This window comes from Candoia aspera, chromosome 2 (genome assembly GCF_035149785.1).
Source record: "Candoia aspera isolate rCanAsp1 chromosome 2, rCanAsp1.hap2, whole genome shotgun sequence".
Classification (NCBI taxonomy): domain Eukaryota; kingdom Metazoa; phylum Chordata; class Lepidosauria; order Squamata; family Boidae; genus Candoia; species Candoia aspera.
Window position 1 is genome coordinate 169,677,962 of NC_086154.1, and position 18,900 is coordinate 169,696,861.

Sequence of the window (18,900 nt, forward strand, 5' to 3'; positions counted from 1 at the left end):
TAGCTCATAAAGAGGCCAGGCTAATTTAAACACATAACTCTAATTTCGCTCTCACTACTACCTCCAGGGGTAGCTGATATTGTGGAATAGTTAAAATCAGTCAGTTTATTAAGAGCCTACATAGTCTTCATGTTCAGTAGAAATCATGCTCCAAGATAAAGTGTGAAAAGGCTCACATTCTCTTTACAAAATGTTTCAGTCTCCTGGTGGGTCTGTACCAATTAAATTTACAGGAGGGGACAGGGAAATGTTTATTTGAAAGCTAGCCTACATGAACTTCATTACATTAGTTTCCACAGTGGGGAAGTAACATTGATTCACTGTCAAATACCACAGAAAGCAGACAAGAAATAGTAAAAATGTGGCAACCAGGCCCCTACATGGCATCTGTCTTGATTGTTCGTCCTAGAATCCCAGTCGTGTGATACTACACTAAAATAAACATGTAGTCTTAGGATAGGACCCCCATAATGTCGATGTTCTAACAGATTCGAACTTCACAGGCATACTGTTTTAAGTTTGTGCAAGATTTCCAAGATTTATTTCCATAGAGAGATATCTCATCTAAACAGGGCCAATATATTTTTCTAGTGCCTTTTCTAAAAAGGAAAATATAGCCAGATAGAAGGAAAACCATGTCTTCCCTTGATTATTATCTAATAATTTCCCCCCACAAAGACAGTGGCATATGCCAAATCAATAGGAACTCTATGCCGCCTTGTTGCAGAAATCTTTATTAAACAACAATAAATTTTCCTTTCTCAAAAGAACTATAGGGCAAAAAATACTTCTGTTTTGCTGAAAATAATAGATGATACCAAAGGAATTCATGAAGGAGGACGTATGGGTAAATAACCTTCAATTTCCCAAATCTTTTCAGCTGATAGATTCCAAAGCAGAGATGCAGCTATGAGGCAATTTTTATCAGCAGATTTAAAAATATTTTCCCCTCTAATTAATGAATTAGTTGTGCTGATATCAAGATGCCCTGTTAAAAGTTCTATTTCAGGGGGAAGCAAGGGGCTTTGTATCTGCAGAATCCAAGTTGCCACCTACCTGTCCTTGGAATGCCTCAACTAATATAGTGATACATGGATGTGACCTTGAAATCACCAGATTTGAACTTGACTCAAGGGAGACTATAGTTTTACTTTTCCATTGCACAGGAGAACCAAAGTGGTACTTGGCAATGGAATGTGCATCAAAAGATGAATTCAGAAGATTTGGAGTAGATTATATCTCCTTATAGCCTGGTTACATCTACAAAAGGGGCAGGACATCCAGAGAGTCTGCATAAATATGTCTGGATTAACATAATTCAAGCAAACAATTTATAAGAGATTATTCAATAATAAGTAATATATGGAATGCCTGGGATAAATACAGAAAAATAATCAGTCCAGATCCCTACCCCCTTGTATTGCTATTAAATGTTTACTTTAATGAAGAGGAAGGTAGCAAGAAACTTGCTCAGTAGAAAGCTAACCATTCAGATTGCATGATTTAATGATTAATAAGATAAAATCTTTTGAAACTCTAAACTTCATAAAGGTCCAGTCTCCTTGATCACTTTCAGTATCTTCAAATATGTAGCATAGTATTAGAAGAATTGCAGAAACAAGTGGGAATACTGAAAGACTTGATTGCAATTCAGAACATTTGCTGAGCCTTATTTATAAATTACTAGTGAAGTATGACTCAGAATCCCAACAAGTCAAAGACTGCATGATTAAATGGATGCAGAATTTGAATGCAGTAGAGATACAACAATGGAGATTTTAATGGAAGAACATTAAATTCACCTGGAATATATACTCAGAGAAAAATTGGTATAAGATCTTGATATATTATTCCAGACTTGATTGCCAAAATGGACCATTCATTCTTAAAAAATTGCTGGAAATGTAATGAGTAGGTTGAATAACTTTTTCATATCTGGTGGCAATATTGTAAAGCTCAACTATTCTGGAAAATGATTAATGCTGGAATGAAGCACATTTTAAAAGGTGAATTCACCTTTCAACCTATGATAGTCTGCGATATTCTTATTCAACCCATTTTACCCAACCATACATCCTTTCAACTTGAATTAACTTGAATATGGCAATTGCTGCGAAGATATAATATGCTTCTTTTTTAAAAGGTTGTTTGGTTCCCCTCAATGAAATAATGGCTAACCAAGTTGTGAGAGTATACTTTGATGTCTAGAATAACCTTGTACCTTAAAAGTAAATCTGACAGAATTCAACTCCCTCCAGACATTCTTACGTCATTCAGGAAACCATTGACGACCTGGTTGTTCTCCCAGATTTTGGGAACAGAATGATTGTAAAGCCCCTTTTGCTTGGTATGGTCTGATTGGTTTTGTTTTGGTATTTTGCTCTTCTGGTTGGTTATATTCTTTTATATGTTGTTGTTTTTTAAATTGTAAGCCATCCAGAGTCATTTAGGATCTGGCAGCCTATAAAACAAATAAATAAACTCAAACTGGAAACCATTTCTAGATTATAACTTAATACATGAACTAATACCACATCTACAATTTGGGTTCCCTTTGCATAGAATTGATATTTCAATAGTATGGGTTACCTTTATCAGAATAGTAATATTCTTAGTAATATGGACTGAATTACTGAATTTATTACAAAATTTTATTTGGTGATTTATGCTGTGATGATCATAGTTCTTGATATTCACTCATACTTAAAGTTTAATAGTGATTCTTAGCCTTCAAAGTGATACAGTACATAATATATTCAATTATTTGAAACTAATCAATGATATATTAGAGACCTATAACCTCTATGAGATTTCAGAATCCCTATTTATTCGATTTTATTTTATTCTTTCATTTTTTATGTCTCTTTTTTGAACTTTTAAAATATGCTTTCTTTAAACTGGCTGATAAAAATACCCCCCCTTCCCAAAAAGTATGTGGATTATAAAAAAGCATTTAGGCAATTCAACATCAATGCAGCACAACTGAAACTAAATGTGATTGAATTTTATTCAAAATCACCACCTAAACAGCTCTGTAGAACTTACTAAAATAAAAAGCAACAAAAAGATATAAAGATTTATACTTAGCTTGTTTTTCTCAATTATACTGAACTTGTTTCTCAGAAAACAGTAAAAAACCCAGTGTAGTAATTCATTGTTTAATCCCACCTTCCAATTTCAGTACTGTTGATTATGAGTACAAAAACAGTAAAATGATTTAAAATGTGAGCAACAGATGCAGTAGCAGGAATAAAGAATCTAAGAACAATTGTAGTGTAAGATGATCAGCATCCGGATTATAACAGTACAGACAAGATATCATAACCAAGAATACTCTTTCTTTTCATTCGCTGTACCAAGTCATCTGCTAGAATTCAGATGGCTTTTTAACTGTCCCTGCTTTTTAACTTGTTCTTCTTGATTATTTCACTGAGTGGTTCCCTTTCTCTTTATTTCAGGGAGTGAGTTTTCTGGAAGTCCATACAGCCACCCACAGTATTCAACATACAATGATTCCTGGAGATTTCCTAACCCTGGATTGTTAGGTAAGTTTGTTCCCATACCACTTAAGTGACAGCCTAGTCCAAAATTCAGGAGACCAATAATGGGGCTGGTGATATAATGGCTGTGACTGGCAAATAATGGCTAGATTTTGCTCTTTTTCAGAAAAGAGCAAATATACTGCTTAGCTTTTCTAAAACTGTTTCAAAAGAAGGAATGCAACTACTGCCACCAAATCAGTACTGAAATAGAAAGATTTAAGGCTGAGAGCAAATAACACATTCCCATACCAGCACTAATGGAAATGCAGTAAAGAAGATATGATCTTAATTTTATTTGCCGCTAATTTTATTTGCTTTGAAGCATCCAGGATCACATTCAGCAATGTGATCCTGGATGCTTCAAAGCATCCTAAACAGCAATGTCTATTTTATAGTCAACAACAGTATATAAAATGCTTAGTTCAAATGTTTAGTCATCAAGGTACACAGACCAGAACTCAATAATTTACAACCCTTTCATGCTTAAATTTTAACCTGAAATCTCTTTGTTTTTAGTTAAATTTACTTTCAAGTAACTCTTGTTTGTTTGATGTAAATGTTGTGAGAGATAGGAACATACCACAACTCTGTATGTAATTGCCTTCTTTCAACAAACCATAATTAAGATATCCATATTCAGGCATCACAACAAACATCTCAGAAGGCATTTGCCAAGATTTTCTGTGGCTCACTTTCAGACCATCAAAACTATAAGTACTGCCATGGTTATTCAGAGAGATGAGAGGAGTTTGAAAAAGGGATCCCTGTTCCCGCTGTCCCTTTTGCTTTTGGCACATAAATTTAGCCATAACCAGCAGGGGTATAAAAGAAAGGTAACCTATGGGAAGTTGAATCCTTTCCAATATTACATTTAGCTCCCCCAAGCTATTGGCTTTATTCAGTTTTGGCTACGTGTTATGCCTGCAGGCTTTATTAAGGCTCCATTGTGTTTTGGAATTAATTTGAAAAAAATGCATTAAAATGTGTGGAAGTCTGAATGATGAAGCTGTCTGCAGCTCATTAAAGCAGCAGTGTCTTTTTCAGGATGTCCCCATGGGAGAAGAGTCCACTTCTAGCTGTATGTTCTGAAGTAACTCTTCCAAAGCAGTGCATCCCTTTAGTGTTTTCTGGCTAGTTTTCTGAATTCGTGCTCCCCCATTTTATTTAATGTAGAGCAAATTAAGGGGGAGAACATAAAAAGTTTTTGCATATGTTTCATCATACTTCTGGCTAAATATATGCCTCCTTCAGTATTTAGGATTCAGTAAAGATGATGCTGTTTCAGTAGAAGACAGCAGCATAACTTACATTTCCAAATGAATAACCTTTCGTTGGGATCTCTTCTTTCCTCCTCAATCTCTTTCCTTTTCCATTTTGTTCTTTATTAGAAGTTTAGCACCCAGACACACGTGGGAGATTTTAGGGCATGTAATTTTTGCAGTAAGGCAGAATCCAATTGGTTCTGGAAAATCTCCTTGCAGGCCCTTGGTGTCAGCTCTAGGAAATCCCTAAGTAACTCACCTCCACCCTTACTTTAACAAGGAGGATAAGCAACATCCATTTTACGCCACTGTCAAAGTCTGGCCCAACTTGACCTTACATGTGTGTAGCACATGGTGATTAGAATTCTCCTGCATAATCTATGTGAATGAGGTAAGTAAAATACCAATTAATTGTCACTTCTCTAGCAGAGAGATATTGTGCCTTAGAGACTTTCAGATTTATGGATGGCAAGGTTGTTATATGTGACCTCTAGCAGAGAAATAATTTTGAATTTTTGTCATTTTTTAAAATTCAGTTTCTTTGTTTTAAGTAATTGAGTCCCTAAGTAATTGAGCCACCTAAGCTCTACCCATCACATTTCTTGCCCTTAAACAAATCCTTTGGGAGTAATTGATGGGTTATAGCATCCTGTGTCACACTGCTTTTTATGGTACAAAATTGCCATTTACTGTGCTGTAACTAAGGGTCTGGTGTTGCTTGCAGCCCAAATCGGCAGCTGTTTTCTAATACTGTTTTGATTCAGCACACACTCAACTCAAGGCCAACTAGCTTTACATAAAATGGACTATAGCTACTTGCAAAAAGCATGAACAGAAGATCTCGGAGCCAGTTCTCACACATGCAAGTACTAATTTCCTTGATTGTTACTTGATTGTTACTCCTTCCTGACTGGCAAGACAAGTCTCTCCATATATGCAACACAGTGAAATAGTAGCTTCCTGAGATGGTAGCTTAAACTGAATCAATTTGGATCCCAGGATAGGTATCATTTTTATCAAGGTAGTCCAATATAAAACTGTCTGCAGACAGCTAATATGACAGTCTGTCCTGCACTGGCTACAAATACACTGTTTATGATAAGTTAACCATAACATTTTTTTTAAGAAAAAGAAACCCAATAATATTTAATAGGGTGCAGTAACTGAAACTCATTCAACAAAATATCTTATTTGGACAAATCAGCTTCTCTAGCCAGATATTATTCATATGTTTTTTTGCCTGTTTGTTCTGGAAACATGAGGATTAAAATTTTAGGTTTGCTATGTCTATCATGCATTCCTCAGTTTTATCGGAAATGATCGATCTGGACAAAAGACAGTATAAACAAGAAATGTTTAAAACTTTCTCCTAAAGTCATCTATTTTATAGGGTCCTTTGTCCTGAAATGCAGTATTTCTGAGAGCTAGGGCAGTATATGGTCTGTTAATATCGCAGTTTTTCTGTGCAATATTTTAAAGAGTTTTTTTAATTAAATAAACTAAAAACAAAGAAAAAAAATTAATACACAAAATTAGAAAAGAAGGGGGGGAAAAAACTGAACACGCCTCCAGAAGTATACAAGATATACTGTACAGTATATTTACAAACATCAATTCATTGAAGCCATGATTAGTTACAGTCATCCATAACTGATCTATAGTAATCAATTCTGCAAGCCACTGAATAGTTGGAGCCATATGTTTGTCTTTTCTGATGCTGAAGCCTTTTGACTATAAGTCCATTTTCTTTGTTCAGAACTGAAAATATTAAATCTCAAAGTTGAGTTAATGCATGTAATTGCTTCTTGCCAAAAAGGAACAATAAATTTAAATAAAGCATTAATTTCACTGCATTTCCAACAACATAAAATACAATTAGGTCATTTCTAAAATATTATATCCTTGTTAAAAAGGATGTAATCTAAGCATCTATTGAAATTCTTGGGTTTTTTGTTCTTGCAATATTAGTTAGCAAGGGTGTACATATTCTGACCAAACAGGCAAAACAATGTTTCTCCATCAGCTTCTTCATTATTGATTCATTCAGAATCCATGAGGAAACATTCTGCCATTTTTTTCATAGGTAAATAAAGCTTTCTAATAACTCATGCAAGGAAGATTTATTTAATGGGGAGGAAATCTCACAAGTTTGTAAACTTTTATCAGTTACTTGCTAGTGCAACTATCCAATATTATTATTTATGTTATTCTTTTTTTTCTCTATGAAGCCTGATGCAATTCTCATAATTCTCTCCCAATTATTATACGCAAAACAACCTTCCTGCAAAATTGGTCATCTGTGGGGATGAGATAAGCGAATCATGTTACATTTGTACTGCTCATATCAGGTCCTGCTGCATTCCCAAGTCAGTGTAAATAATAATTTATCATTATATATCATAACATTACCATATCATCATATAATAATTTGCAATAATGTTTCCTTATCCCTGACAACTCAAAGTGGTGTATTTAGGGAGGGTCTCCTAATTTTATCCCTATAACAATCTGATTAAGTCCAATACCTAAACCTCCACATTAGCTCCCTTGTTTGAACGCTGTAACCTCAACTGTTTTAAAAATATGATACTTCTTTTATTTCCTTGGATCAGCCTTCTCCATTTTAAGAACAACATTGGATGCCTTTCTTGCATGCTTGTAACTGGGGACAGTTAAGCTGGCAAGTACAATGAGGAGAATTTTTTCCAAAGTGGTCCCACAAGTCTGAGATAAGTTGGAAATTGACGGTTGTCAAGCTTCAATATTATAAGCTTTAAGGAAAACTTTTATTGGGCTTTTCTTGGTTTTTAGCTGCAGTTGTATGTTGGATAAGACATACTGTAAGTTCTCTCTGAGTTGGATGCTTGCTATTAAACTTAGCTATTTTATTATTGAATGGGAGGACTTTTCCCCTTAAAAGAGATCTACAAGCATAATGAATGAATGAATGAATGAATGAATGAATGAATGAATGAATGAAAGAATGAATGAACGGAATGCATAAATGAAATGCATGAATGAGTGAATGAGATTAGTCTAAGAGATAGGTCATCCTATGAATTTCAAGCAAGGGTGTACTACCATTTTTTTTCTGGAACTTTTTGGTCACAGATGGTGGAGTCATGTTGGCAGGCATAGGAGAAGTCTTTACTTGAATTAGTTTGCCCAGCACATTAATATCATTTGGGGAAGGCACCTTATGGGCAAAGTGCAGAAGCTGTCAGCCTGTTGTGTCAGGCACAGCATATTTCTCTTTGGAGGAGAAGACATGAGGATTTCCTATAACCAGGCTGGAAAAAATCAACTTATATCCCCATACCGAAAAAGGGAAACACTAAAGAATGTTCAAACTATCAAACAGTGGCACTCATTTCACATGCCAGTAAGGTAATGCTCAAGATCCTGCAAGGTAGACTTCAGCAATTCATGGAGCGAGAATTGCCAGATGTACAAGCTGGGTTTAGAAAAGGCAGAGGAACTAGGGACCAAATTGCCAATATCCGCTGGATAATGGAAAAAGCCAGGGAGTTTCAGAAAAACATCTATTGCTGTTTTATTGACTATTCTAAAGCCTTTGACTGTGTGGACCAGAACAAATTGTGGCAAGTTCTTAGTGGTATGGGGATACCAAGTCATCTTGTCTGCCTCCTGAAGAATCTGTATAACAACCAAGTAGCAACAGTAAGAACAGACCACGGAACAACGGACTGGTTTAAGATTGGGAAAGGAGTACGGCAGGGCTGTATACTCTCAGCCTACCTATTCAACTTGTACGCAGAACACATCATGCGACATGCTGGGCTTGAGGAATCCAAGGCTGGAGTTAAAATCGCTGGAAGAAACATTAACAATCTCAGATATGCAGATGATACCAGTTTGATGGCTGAAAGTGAAGAGGAACCGAGGAGCCTTATGATGAAGGTGAAAGAAGAAAGTGCAAAAGCTGGCTTGCAGCTAAACCTGAAAAAAACCAAGATTATGGCAACCAGCTTGATTGATAACTGGCAAATAGAGGGAGAAAATGTAGAAGCAGTGAAAGACTTTGTATTCCTAGGTGCAAAGATTACTGCAGATGCTGACTGCAGTCAGGAAATCAGAAGACGCTTAATCCTTGGGAGAAGAGCAATGACAAATTTCAATAAAATAGTTAAGAGCAGAGACCTCACACTGACAACAAAGGTCCGCATAGTTAAAGCAATGGTGTTCCCTGTAGTAACATATGGCTGTGAGAGCTGGACCATAAGGAAGGCTGAGCGAAGGAAGATAGATGCTTTTGAACTGTGGTGTTGGAGGAAAATTCTGAGAGTGCCTTGGACTGCAAGAAGATCAAACCAGTCCATCCTCCAGGAAATAAAGCCAGACTGCTCACTTGAGGGAATGATATTAAAGGCAAAACTGAAATACTTTGGCCACATAATGAGAAGACAGGACACCCTGGAGAAGATGCTGATGCTAGGGAGAGTGGAAGGCAAAAGGAAGAGGGGCCGACCAAGGGCAAGATGGATGGATGATATTCTAGAGGTGACGGACTCATTCCTGGGGGAGCTGGGGGTGTTGACGACCGACAGGATGCTCTGGCGTGGGCTGGTCCATGAAGTCACAAAGAGTCGGAAGTGACTGAACGAATAAACAACAACACCTCCCTGGAAATTGGTTAACATCAGAGAACAGGATTTAAACAGTGTCACAAAATGATGTCAGTTAACTCCTGGCCCCTGACAGCATAGAGGTCATAGGATCAGGTGGGAGGAGCCGGATCTGTCCTTATGGCCAAATGTACCCCAGCTTAAAAGAAGCAATTGGGAGTGAGAAATTGTGGGAATACGTATTACTTAATTCATTACCATTCATTTTATCACAATGCACACTACAAAGAATATATGCCTGAAACCTAACCTATCTTACAAGGGCGAGAAAACAAAATATATACTTGCTACCACAGTCTTGTTGGAGAGATGGGGATATACAAATAGAGCAGACAAATCTGTTCAGTTGGTAAAGAAACCTTACTGCTTAGGGCAATTTGAGAATCAGCTTCCAACTGGCTCAGCTTCTGAACCTAGGATCACTCATGATTTCAACTGTATTCAGAAGTTGAGCCTGTAATGGTTGCCTATTCTAAAACACTATCAGACTCATGAGCAGGAATTTAAGATATCTGATTTATTAAAGAATAGTATGCAGGATCACAGAGAAAGCTGAGAATGATGAAAGCGCGCCAAATTCAAACTAAAAACCCTTGGTGCAAATGAGATCCCTCCCCCAGTAGAATCTTCCCAAGTTCACAATCCCAGGTGCTCCTAACGGTTTCTGATGGTCTGCGGGAAAAGGCCTTGAGCAGAGCACATAACCCAAACACATTCCATTGTAATGAACATACAGAGCTTGGCACAAGGTTTCACAGGAGCTCCCTCCCAAACAGAAACGCGCGTCAGTGCCATGGCATGTGAAACGTTACGATGTATAAACTACATTGAAACAGTGAACATGACAGAGCCATTTCCCCCCACTTCCAGCTTGTATTCTTTTATGTAGAGTAGGGTAAAGGGGTACTTCAGGACCAGCAATAACTTGGGGCAGGGCACAGATTGAATGCTATTCTTTGAACCCTTTTGTTCATCAGCTGGGGAGACCACAGGTGAGATTCTGTGTCGTTTTGAGACCAGGAATTGAAGACAATAGCAAATCAGAAACAAATTACTTTTGAGATGGAGGAGTAGGAATGGAGGGTGGTGTGGAGGTAGACTAATATATCTTTTCATAGTTCATATGAATATTTCTGCTCAATTTTCATTTTTCCATATTATGGTAAAACAAGCAAGATTTAAACAATGTTAGATATTAATTATTAAGAATAATAGTTTTAAATATAAAAATATAAAGAAAGAACAAATCAGGACAAATATTTTCAAAGTTGTTTGCAATCTTTGTTAATGATTATTGATTAAAGAATTGAATTGCATTTGATTATCTTTTCTTTCATTAAACTTCTTTCTTTAACAACAAGAGAATTTTTAGTGCGAGTGTTATAGTAATGTTACCTATTTTTTCCTTATAATCCTTGCTGTACCAGTAATTTGTCACCTCTTCCATTATGAGGCATTCTGCCTTCCCTTTTCCGAGGAATATTTGTTCCATAGCTTAGAGGTGCTTTAATAGACCTTTCTGTGTTCCTATCACTTTTCAGCTTTATGATAGATTCTAACAGCATTGCTTATTCCCCAGCCTGCTTAAAACCTATAGCAACTTGAAGGGTGGATCAAACTAAGCCATCTAATCAGGCTTTTGAGATGGATTTGCTTTTTACACTATTTGAAATTTCATCTGATGAGCACATTAATTATAAGAAAATCTAAAGATGACATAAATCATTATACTGATGTCAGTAATCTTGGCCTAGGGGTTCTTTTTGTGGTATTCAGGTACTGCAGTAGCCTATCATAATGGTATATGAGCGCCTTCCTGTGGTTTCTTAAATGACCTGACTGACATCTGCCATGTGTCATAACTTAGAGGCTCATACCCTTTAGATTCCAGTAAAGTGAGACTCAGTTGACTTTGCCTCTTATAGGACTTCTGCTGTTAACTTTGTAGGACATAATCAGATCTGCTGTTTCATAGTCAAGGAAATGAATATAGCCTAAAAACATGTTGGTATAGAAATCATGTACTGTAGGTCTTTTAGCTTTTTTTCTTTCTGTGCTTTGCTTCCTCTGTAGATGCTCTTTTCTGTGAGAAGAGGCAGAGTGAATGAATACATCATGTTGGTGTTTTCTTATTTCCAGCTTGTGTAATTGTAGGCTCTTTGACACAACTGTTCATTTAGAAATCTTTGTGAAAACTGTGTTTGAAGCTCAAGTATTGAAGTCATAACGGCTGCCCTAGTTTGTATGAACACCCACACCCGCAACCCCAAGAGGTTTCAGCCACTGAAGCCTAGCGAGCTTACATGTTTAAAGTCTACTTAATACAAACATGTTAAAAGTGGATAATAGCAACCCAGTCTAATGAAGAAAAATGATTCAATTTCATGCTGGTTTGTTGTAATAACTTCTTTAACATTTTAACTCATTACTTTTGACTTGATGTTGATCATAGCAGATCTTATTTGATGCACTGTTCCCTCTTCTGAGCTGATGTGATTTGTGCACATTGTGAATTGTAAGTAAGTCTGACAGGGCTCCCTTTTGGATACACCTGAGCTATAGATATATTTATAGAGAGAGTTGTTGTTACAGAGGACAGTGTCATAAGATTGACAATATTGGCATTATTTCGTATGAGGTGAAAAGGTATGGAACCAGTCAGTTAGGATTAGAATCAGTACTTCTATGTGTTTCTATAAAAGGATTAGGGAACAAATATAAGTCAGAAATGACTGTGTCAAGAAATAAATTGATGATAATATGAATTAGAAAGGAAAAATGACAGAAGAATGGACAAATTTATTCTAGAGGAGAGTGTAATGACAGGGCCAAAGAGTGAATGTTTTGGAATGTGATGTTTTCATTTTTCACTTTAAATACAGACCTTTTTGATTTCAGCACAGAAATGTGAATGGGAAAAAAAGTCCAACTCAGCAGATATATGAAATGCTGCCAGGGAGCTACAGAGAAAAATTATACGTTAACAGCCAGATTATTTTAAAAGCATCATGTAGTGAAAATGGATCAGAAGGTCAGGTTTGAAGAAGAAAAAAATTGTACTCTGTTGAGGGAAGTTCTACTTTTTTAAACCAAGTTTATATGAACAATATAATTAGTTCTTTGATAATTTTCTTCCTTTGTTTAATAAAGCTGAAAATTTCTCTATAGGAGAAATTTCTCTATAGGAGAAATTTTATAGCAGTAAAATTTCTGGGTTTGATCTAGAGTAATTTGTGTAACATTGATTCATATCAGTAATTCTGGGTATAGAAGCTGAGGGAGACAAGTAGGAAGGCAAAAGTTAGATACAGTCAAAGAAATATTAGTGATTGAAGAAACAATTATGTGTTTCTGAGGACTGGTTTACCATTGTACATTTGATCTCTCAGCATTTGATGACCTTCATTTGAATGTGAGTATTGTCTTGTTTAAAAATTGGGGAATAGAAATTGAATTATTCTCTGATGGTCACCCTATTGCATCATTTGGTTAGTGAGTAAATGCATAAACCACAAGACAAGATGGACAGTGCATTGGAAAATTGCATACCACTATATGCACAGGTTTCCCTGCAGTTGCATAGCACCAGGCCTTTGTGTTCCCATTAGGAAGAGCTGAGAGCCAATTTGGTGCAGTGGTCAAGGCACCAGGCTAGAAACCAGGAGACTGTGAGTTCTAGTCCTGCCTGAGGCATGAAGCCAGCTGGGTGACCTTGGGCCAGCATCTCTCTTTCAGTCCTAGAAAGGGCAAGCCACTTCTGAAAACCCTTGCCAACAAAATTTGACCAGGCAGTTACCAGAAGTCAAAAACTGACTCTATGTGCAGTTCTGGAATTCAGAAGCAAGTCTTCCATGGCCATAATGACCTCACTATAGTGGTTGGGAGAAGATTACCATGTAGTCTGAAAACTTAATAATATCGTTTGGCAAATGCTCATTCTCTAAAATAATTCTGATTTCCTTTTCTTGCAATCAGTACATTTTGGTGATACACACATTTTGAAATAGTAGTTAGACAGCAGCAGCAGCAGCAGCAGCAGCACTCAATAAATTGCGGCAGATAACCGGAGGACTCTTCCTACTTGCATCTAATCATGGCACAAACATGTCCTAGCAACATCTTCTTTTCCCCCTTGACCTCATGAGTTCCAGGCATGAATGGGATAGTTTTAAGTCATTCTTAACTGTACGGGTGCTAAAGTAGTGTTTTCCCCCTTCTTCAAACACGCTTCAAGAGCAGCCTCAAGTTGTGCAAATGCTGTTGTTTGTTGTCCAGTGAAGGAGTGATTGACAATGATGGGAAACAAATGCAGTAAAGATAAGCAGCGGGAACACCAAATTCCATTCCACTATTGTTTTTTGCCAATTTAAGAATAGGTGGAGAATATTTCTACTCAGCAGTAGGAACGGCCCTGAGAACTCATCATGGTTCTGGTGGCTTGGAATTGATGTCTTGTACCTTAAACCAAGTTTGAAATATGAGTTTAGATTTTTTAAAAAATGATTGAAATATGAAAAAATAGTTTTACATATTGAATTGATGCAACAACTGCCGGAAATACTTCACAGATTAAACTTCTTTCTGTACAGAATCATGTACAAAAGAGGCATATGTGAATGTTTATGCATGTATGTGTATGTCTATATTTGTGAGTGTGTGTGCATATTATATATGCTGTTGTTGATGATGTTCTGTTATCTGAAATCAAACCACTGCAGGGTAAAGGCTCTTCATTGAAGATTATGGATCACAGTTTACCATGATGGTTCAGTGTGGTTTGGTACATTAATGTTTTTCAACTTCCCAGTCTAGGGCTGGAAGAGAATGGCTGGCTCAAAGCCACCCAGTCAGTTTCTGTGCCTAAGAGAGGACCAGAACTTAGTCCTTCTTACTCCAGCACCTTAATCTCCATACCATGCTGGCTCTCTCATGTATTTGTTGTTTATTCGTTTAGTTGCTTCCAACTCTTCGTGACTTCATGGACCAGCCCACGCCAGAGCTTCCTGTCGGTCGTCAACACCCCCAGCTCCCCCAGGGACGAGTCCGTCACCTCTAGAATATCATCCATCCACCTTGCCCTTGGTCGGCCCCTCTTCCTTTTGCCCTCCACTCTCCCTAGCATCAGCATCTTCTCCAGGGTGTCCTGTCTTCTCATTATGTGGCCAAAGTATTTCAGTTTTGCCTTTAATATTGTTCCCTCAAGTGAGCAGTCTGGCTTGATTTCCTGGAGGATGGACTGGTTTGATCTTCTGGCAGTCCAAGGCACTCTCAGGATTTTCCTCCAACACCACAGTTCCAAAGCATCTATCTTCCTTCTCTCAGCCTTCCTTATGGTCCAGCTCTCGCAGCCATATGTTACTATGGGGAACACCATTGCTTTAACTATGCGGGCCTTTGTTGTCAGTGTGATGTCTCTGCTCTCAACTATTTTATCGAGATTGGTCATTGCTCTTCCCCCAAGGATTAAGCGTCTTCTGATTTCCTGACTGCAGTCAGCATCTGCAGTAATCTTTGCACCTAGGAATACAAAGTCTTTCACTGCTTCTACATTTTCTCCCTCTATTTGCCAGTTATCAATCAAGCTGGTTGCCATAATCTTGGTTTTTTTGAGGTTTAGCTGCAAACCAGCTTTTGCACTTTCTTCTTTCACCTTCATCATAAGGCTCCTCAGTTCCTCTTCGCTTTCAGCCATCAAAGTGGTATCATCTGCATATCTCTCATGTATACATACGCACTAAGAATAAGCAACCAATTTCCATGCAATTTTTAAATAGATGGGGTTAGAGAGCTTTTGGTGATAAAACCTTACAATGCATTTTTAAATTTAAGCTGCCATAAGAACTGAATTGTTTGCCCTGCTGCAGCAACAGCAAGATGATTCTACTGCCTTCCCCAATGCTGTGCTCTCCAGATATTTTAAGCCATCTTTCGTAATCCCTCATTCAGCATAAGCCAATTACAGGAATTGCAATTCAACACATCTGGGAAGCCCTTAGTTAAGGCTGCTATTGTGTTGGTTGCTATGATTACAGCTCATCTAAACAAATCTCAGAATATGAGTCAAGAGCTGTTTATTACAGACCTTCTCAAGGAACGCTTATAGAGAAATAACTGATTTACTCCTGCCCCTGTTGTGGCAAGCAAGACATCTAATGAAAGCCAAGTTATCCCTTCCCCTTTCCCCTTTCTCCTCCATCTTCCCAAAACATGTACCAGTTGGCTCTCTTGAAACAGGAAATAGAAAATCTTTTTCATCAATATTGTGCAATACTGCTGGTCTACTTTCACAGGCTCATCTGTTTGAAATATTGGCCCCTTACACATGTCTTGAACTTTGTGACTTCTTCCTGATATCTGTCACTACTCTATTGATTTCTCCCTGTTTCTTCTCCTTTAACTCTGTCAGCAGCGTTTTCTATGACAGGAATGTTTTGCTGTTAGGAATTTCATTCCTTTTCCTGCATGGAGAAGGTGTATACAATTTTATGTGAAAACAAGGCTTCGAAAGAGTTTGAGTATTTTTTAAAAATGGTTTTAGTACACTGTGGATGATCTACCTCTGGTGTGGATGATCTGCTCCTGAGAAACAATTCATAGTTCAAAGAGGTACAACCTAGGTCGTACTGCAGTTTGACAAGAAGATGGCATATTTGAATTTTATTTCTCAGTACAATCTCATTGTATATGGAAAGAGGAATGTCAGGGTTCCACTGAACTCTTCTCAAATACTGTTTTCATAAATAGAAACATCTTGAATATTATCCTCTGGCTCCTAAATTCTGCCCTGCTATGTTTCATTAACTAGTTGCATAATAGCTGGTTTCTGTGCTGGATGCCTATCAGGACCTCTTAGCAAAATGCTCAGGCATTCTGGCTTCAGATTTTCTTTTCCTGTATGGCAGCATCAACAAGATAGCCTCTTTGACTCATGGAAGATTGGTTGTATGTAGGATAACCGCAGCAGGGATATTATGTGCACAAAGATGGAAAAATACAGAAATACCCACAATGGAAGAGTGGATCACGAAGATGGCAGAGCTTGCAGAAATGGCTAAATTGACTTGTTTGATTAGGGACGGAACAATAAATACTTTTATAAAAGACTGGGAACCCTTTATGGACTTTTTGCTGAAAATCGATAAAAATGAACTGGTGATCTCTGGATTTACTGATTAAAAAGGGCTGCATAGGGAAGAGGGGAATTACGTAATTTGGAGGGGCCAAAACAGTATTAACTATGTTTGTAACTGCTGCAGAGATGATCAGAAGTTGCTTCTTTAAATATTTTTTCTTTTTTTTCTTTTTCTTCTTTGAATCTATACTGTACTTCACTTTTTCTTCTTTCTTTCTTTCCTATTTTTCTTTTTATATCTTTTTTGCTATTCTATATTTTTTTATTTTTCTGTAGCCTTTAACTCTGTAAAAAAAATTATTCCATAAAAATTATATATATATGTATGTATGTATGTATGTATGTATGTATGTATATAAAAACAAGATAGCCAATTTGGTGTAGTGGTTAAGGCACTGGGCTAGAAACCTGGAGACTGGGAGTTCTAGTCCCACCTTAGGCACAAAGCCAGCTGGGTGACCTTGGGCCAGTCACTCACTCTCAGCCCTGGGAAGGAGGCAAGGGCAAACCACTTCTGAAAAACCTTGCCAAGAAAACTGCAGGGACTTGTCCAGGCAGTCTCCAAGAATTGGACACGATTGAATGGATTAAAAAAAAATTATACAAAAAGGAAATGATTTAAATTACTGGTCTAAATTTTTCTCTTGGGTAATTAAAGTATCTTCATTGAAACTGAACTATCCTTTCTAGATATGTATGTAAATCAAACAATCATTTCTGAATGCATATAGTTTGAAGAAGAAGACATCACTGAAACATAATTTTAGCTGCATGGGTTCCCTGTCTAATCTGTAGACATTTTCTGGTGCAATGCATCTGGTGACACCTTCTCAACTGAGTAAGAGACTTGCTAGATTTACTGTCTCGTTTTAGGGGTCTGAATCAGACCGTGTGAAAGTTTCAGATCAACTTTCCGGTTTCCGTTTCCGAAGTCTTTCATTTGCTTGGTAAAAAAATACACATTCGACCTCTTTACACAATGGCATCTTCTCTTTTCCTAGGTTCTCCTTACTATTACAGTGCTGCAGCCCGCGGAGCCGCACCCCCAGCCGCAGCTGCTGCTTATGACCGTCACTGACAAAACAAGCCAAGAAGCACATTCAACATATCATGCCAGATGACACCACTGGAATCAGAGGGCAACTCCTGGAATCAAGCTCTAAGGAACGATAAGAGAAATTGTCCAACCAACTCATGCAATGATTGAAATGTTACTGTTTCAGCTAGGTGAACGGCTTATTACTTTACTGTTTTTAATTAATGATTTTTTTAGAGATCGTAACTGAACTTCCCACTAAGAAAAAACAGAGCAAACGAAGAATTAATTTTGGTCACATTTCCTGCAGTTCATGAAATGCAGTAGCCGTGTATTACATGCAGTCTTCTTGCTTCTGGACCAACAAGCTATAGCTGGTTCCTCTAGCTATGCTGGGGAAGAGGAACATTTCTAAATGTTGAACAGTTCTTTATTGGGTATCTCGTTAACATGTGCATTGTAATACAGCATGTAGTTCCAGCTTGGACAGTACAAATTGGGTCTTAATTCAGTGAGTAGGCATTAAAGACAAAAGAAAAACAATGTTCTACTCAAACAGCAAAGCACCAATGTAAATAACTTCTTTGTGTTATTATAGAGTGGTTTAGCATAAGTCAAATACATGGAACAAATGATGAGTTTAAAATACATTGGAAAATGTGTTCTGATACTGGTGCACTGACTCTAAAAGTTCAGTAAGCTTTAAAACAACTCTAAACCAGGTTAACATTAACTGGCTATTTCTGGGGCTGATGTTCTTTCTAGATAAATGATTCTAATCTGACAGTCAGGTGAGCATTTGGTAATGAACTTACGAGCAAATGATAGGGAGAACTACCACCATTTTAGCTGTTGAATATTACTTTATGTTTATTTCTAATCACAGTTAACATTGCTATACAGTTTTTGGCTTTAAGTTCATCTAAATATAAAAGAACAAATTCCAAATGACCAAAGTCTTATATACATGGGAAAGAAGCGCTTATACACACTGTAGTAAAGCTACTATCTCCCAAGGTGGAATCTGGGTTTTTCTGTTTTTTCAAAGAAGAGTAACTTGGGTCTCTCAAACAAACCTTAATAAAGCCCTTTTTGCAAAGTTTCAAGATGAGTGGTTGAAAAATGTCAGGGTTACCTCATGTCACTCGGGCTATTTTAGAAGTAACTTTTCAAGGCTCTACTAAACTTCCCCAACTGGGACTGATATAATTTCACTAGGAATAAGTTTAGCGTGTTAATAGTGTGGATTTTCATTCTGGTATTGAAAGAGAGGATTAGTATT

The 18,900-nt window shown here is 37.3% G+C and overlaps 1 protein-coding gene across 1 annotated transcript in view; it reads left to right on the forward strand.

Annotated features, from left to right (window-relative positions):
* Window positions 1-17,768, forward strand: part of PAX5 (paired box 5) — a 257,700-nt gene extending 239,932 nt beyond the window's left edge. Inside the window, exons 9-10 of the mRNA XM_063294844.1 lie at window positions 3,459-3,545; window positions 17,584-17,768. Coding sequence (XP_063150914.1) covers window positions 3,459-3,545; window positions 17,584-17,660 — 164 coding nt within the window. The 3' untranslated portion in view covers window positions 17,661-17,768. The remainder of the gene's footprint in view (window positions 1-3,458; window positions 3,546-17,583) is intronic.
* Window positions 17,769-18,900: the final 1,132 nt, after the last annotated feature.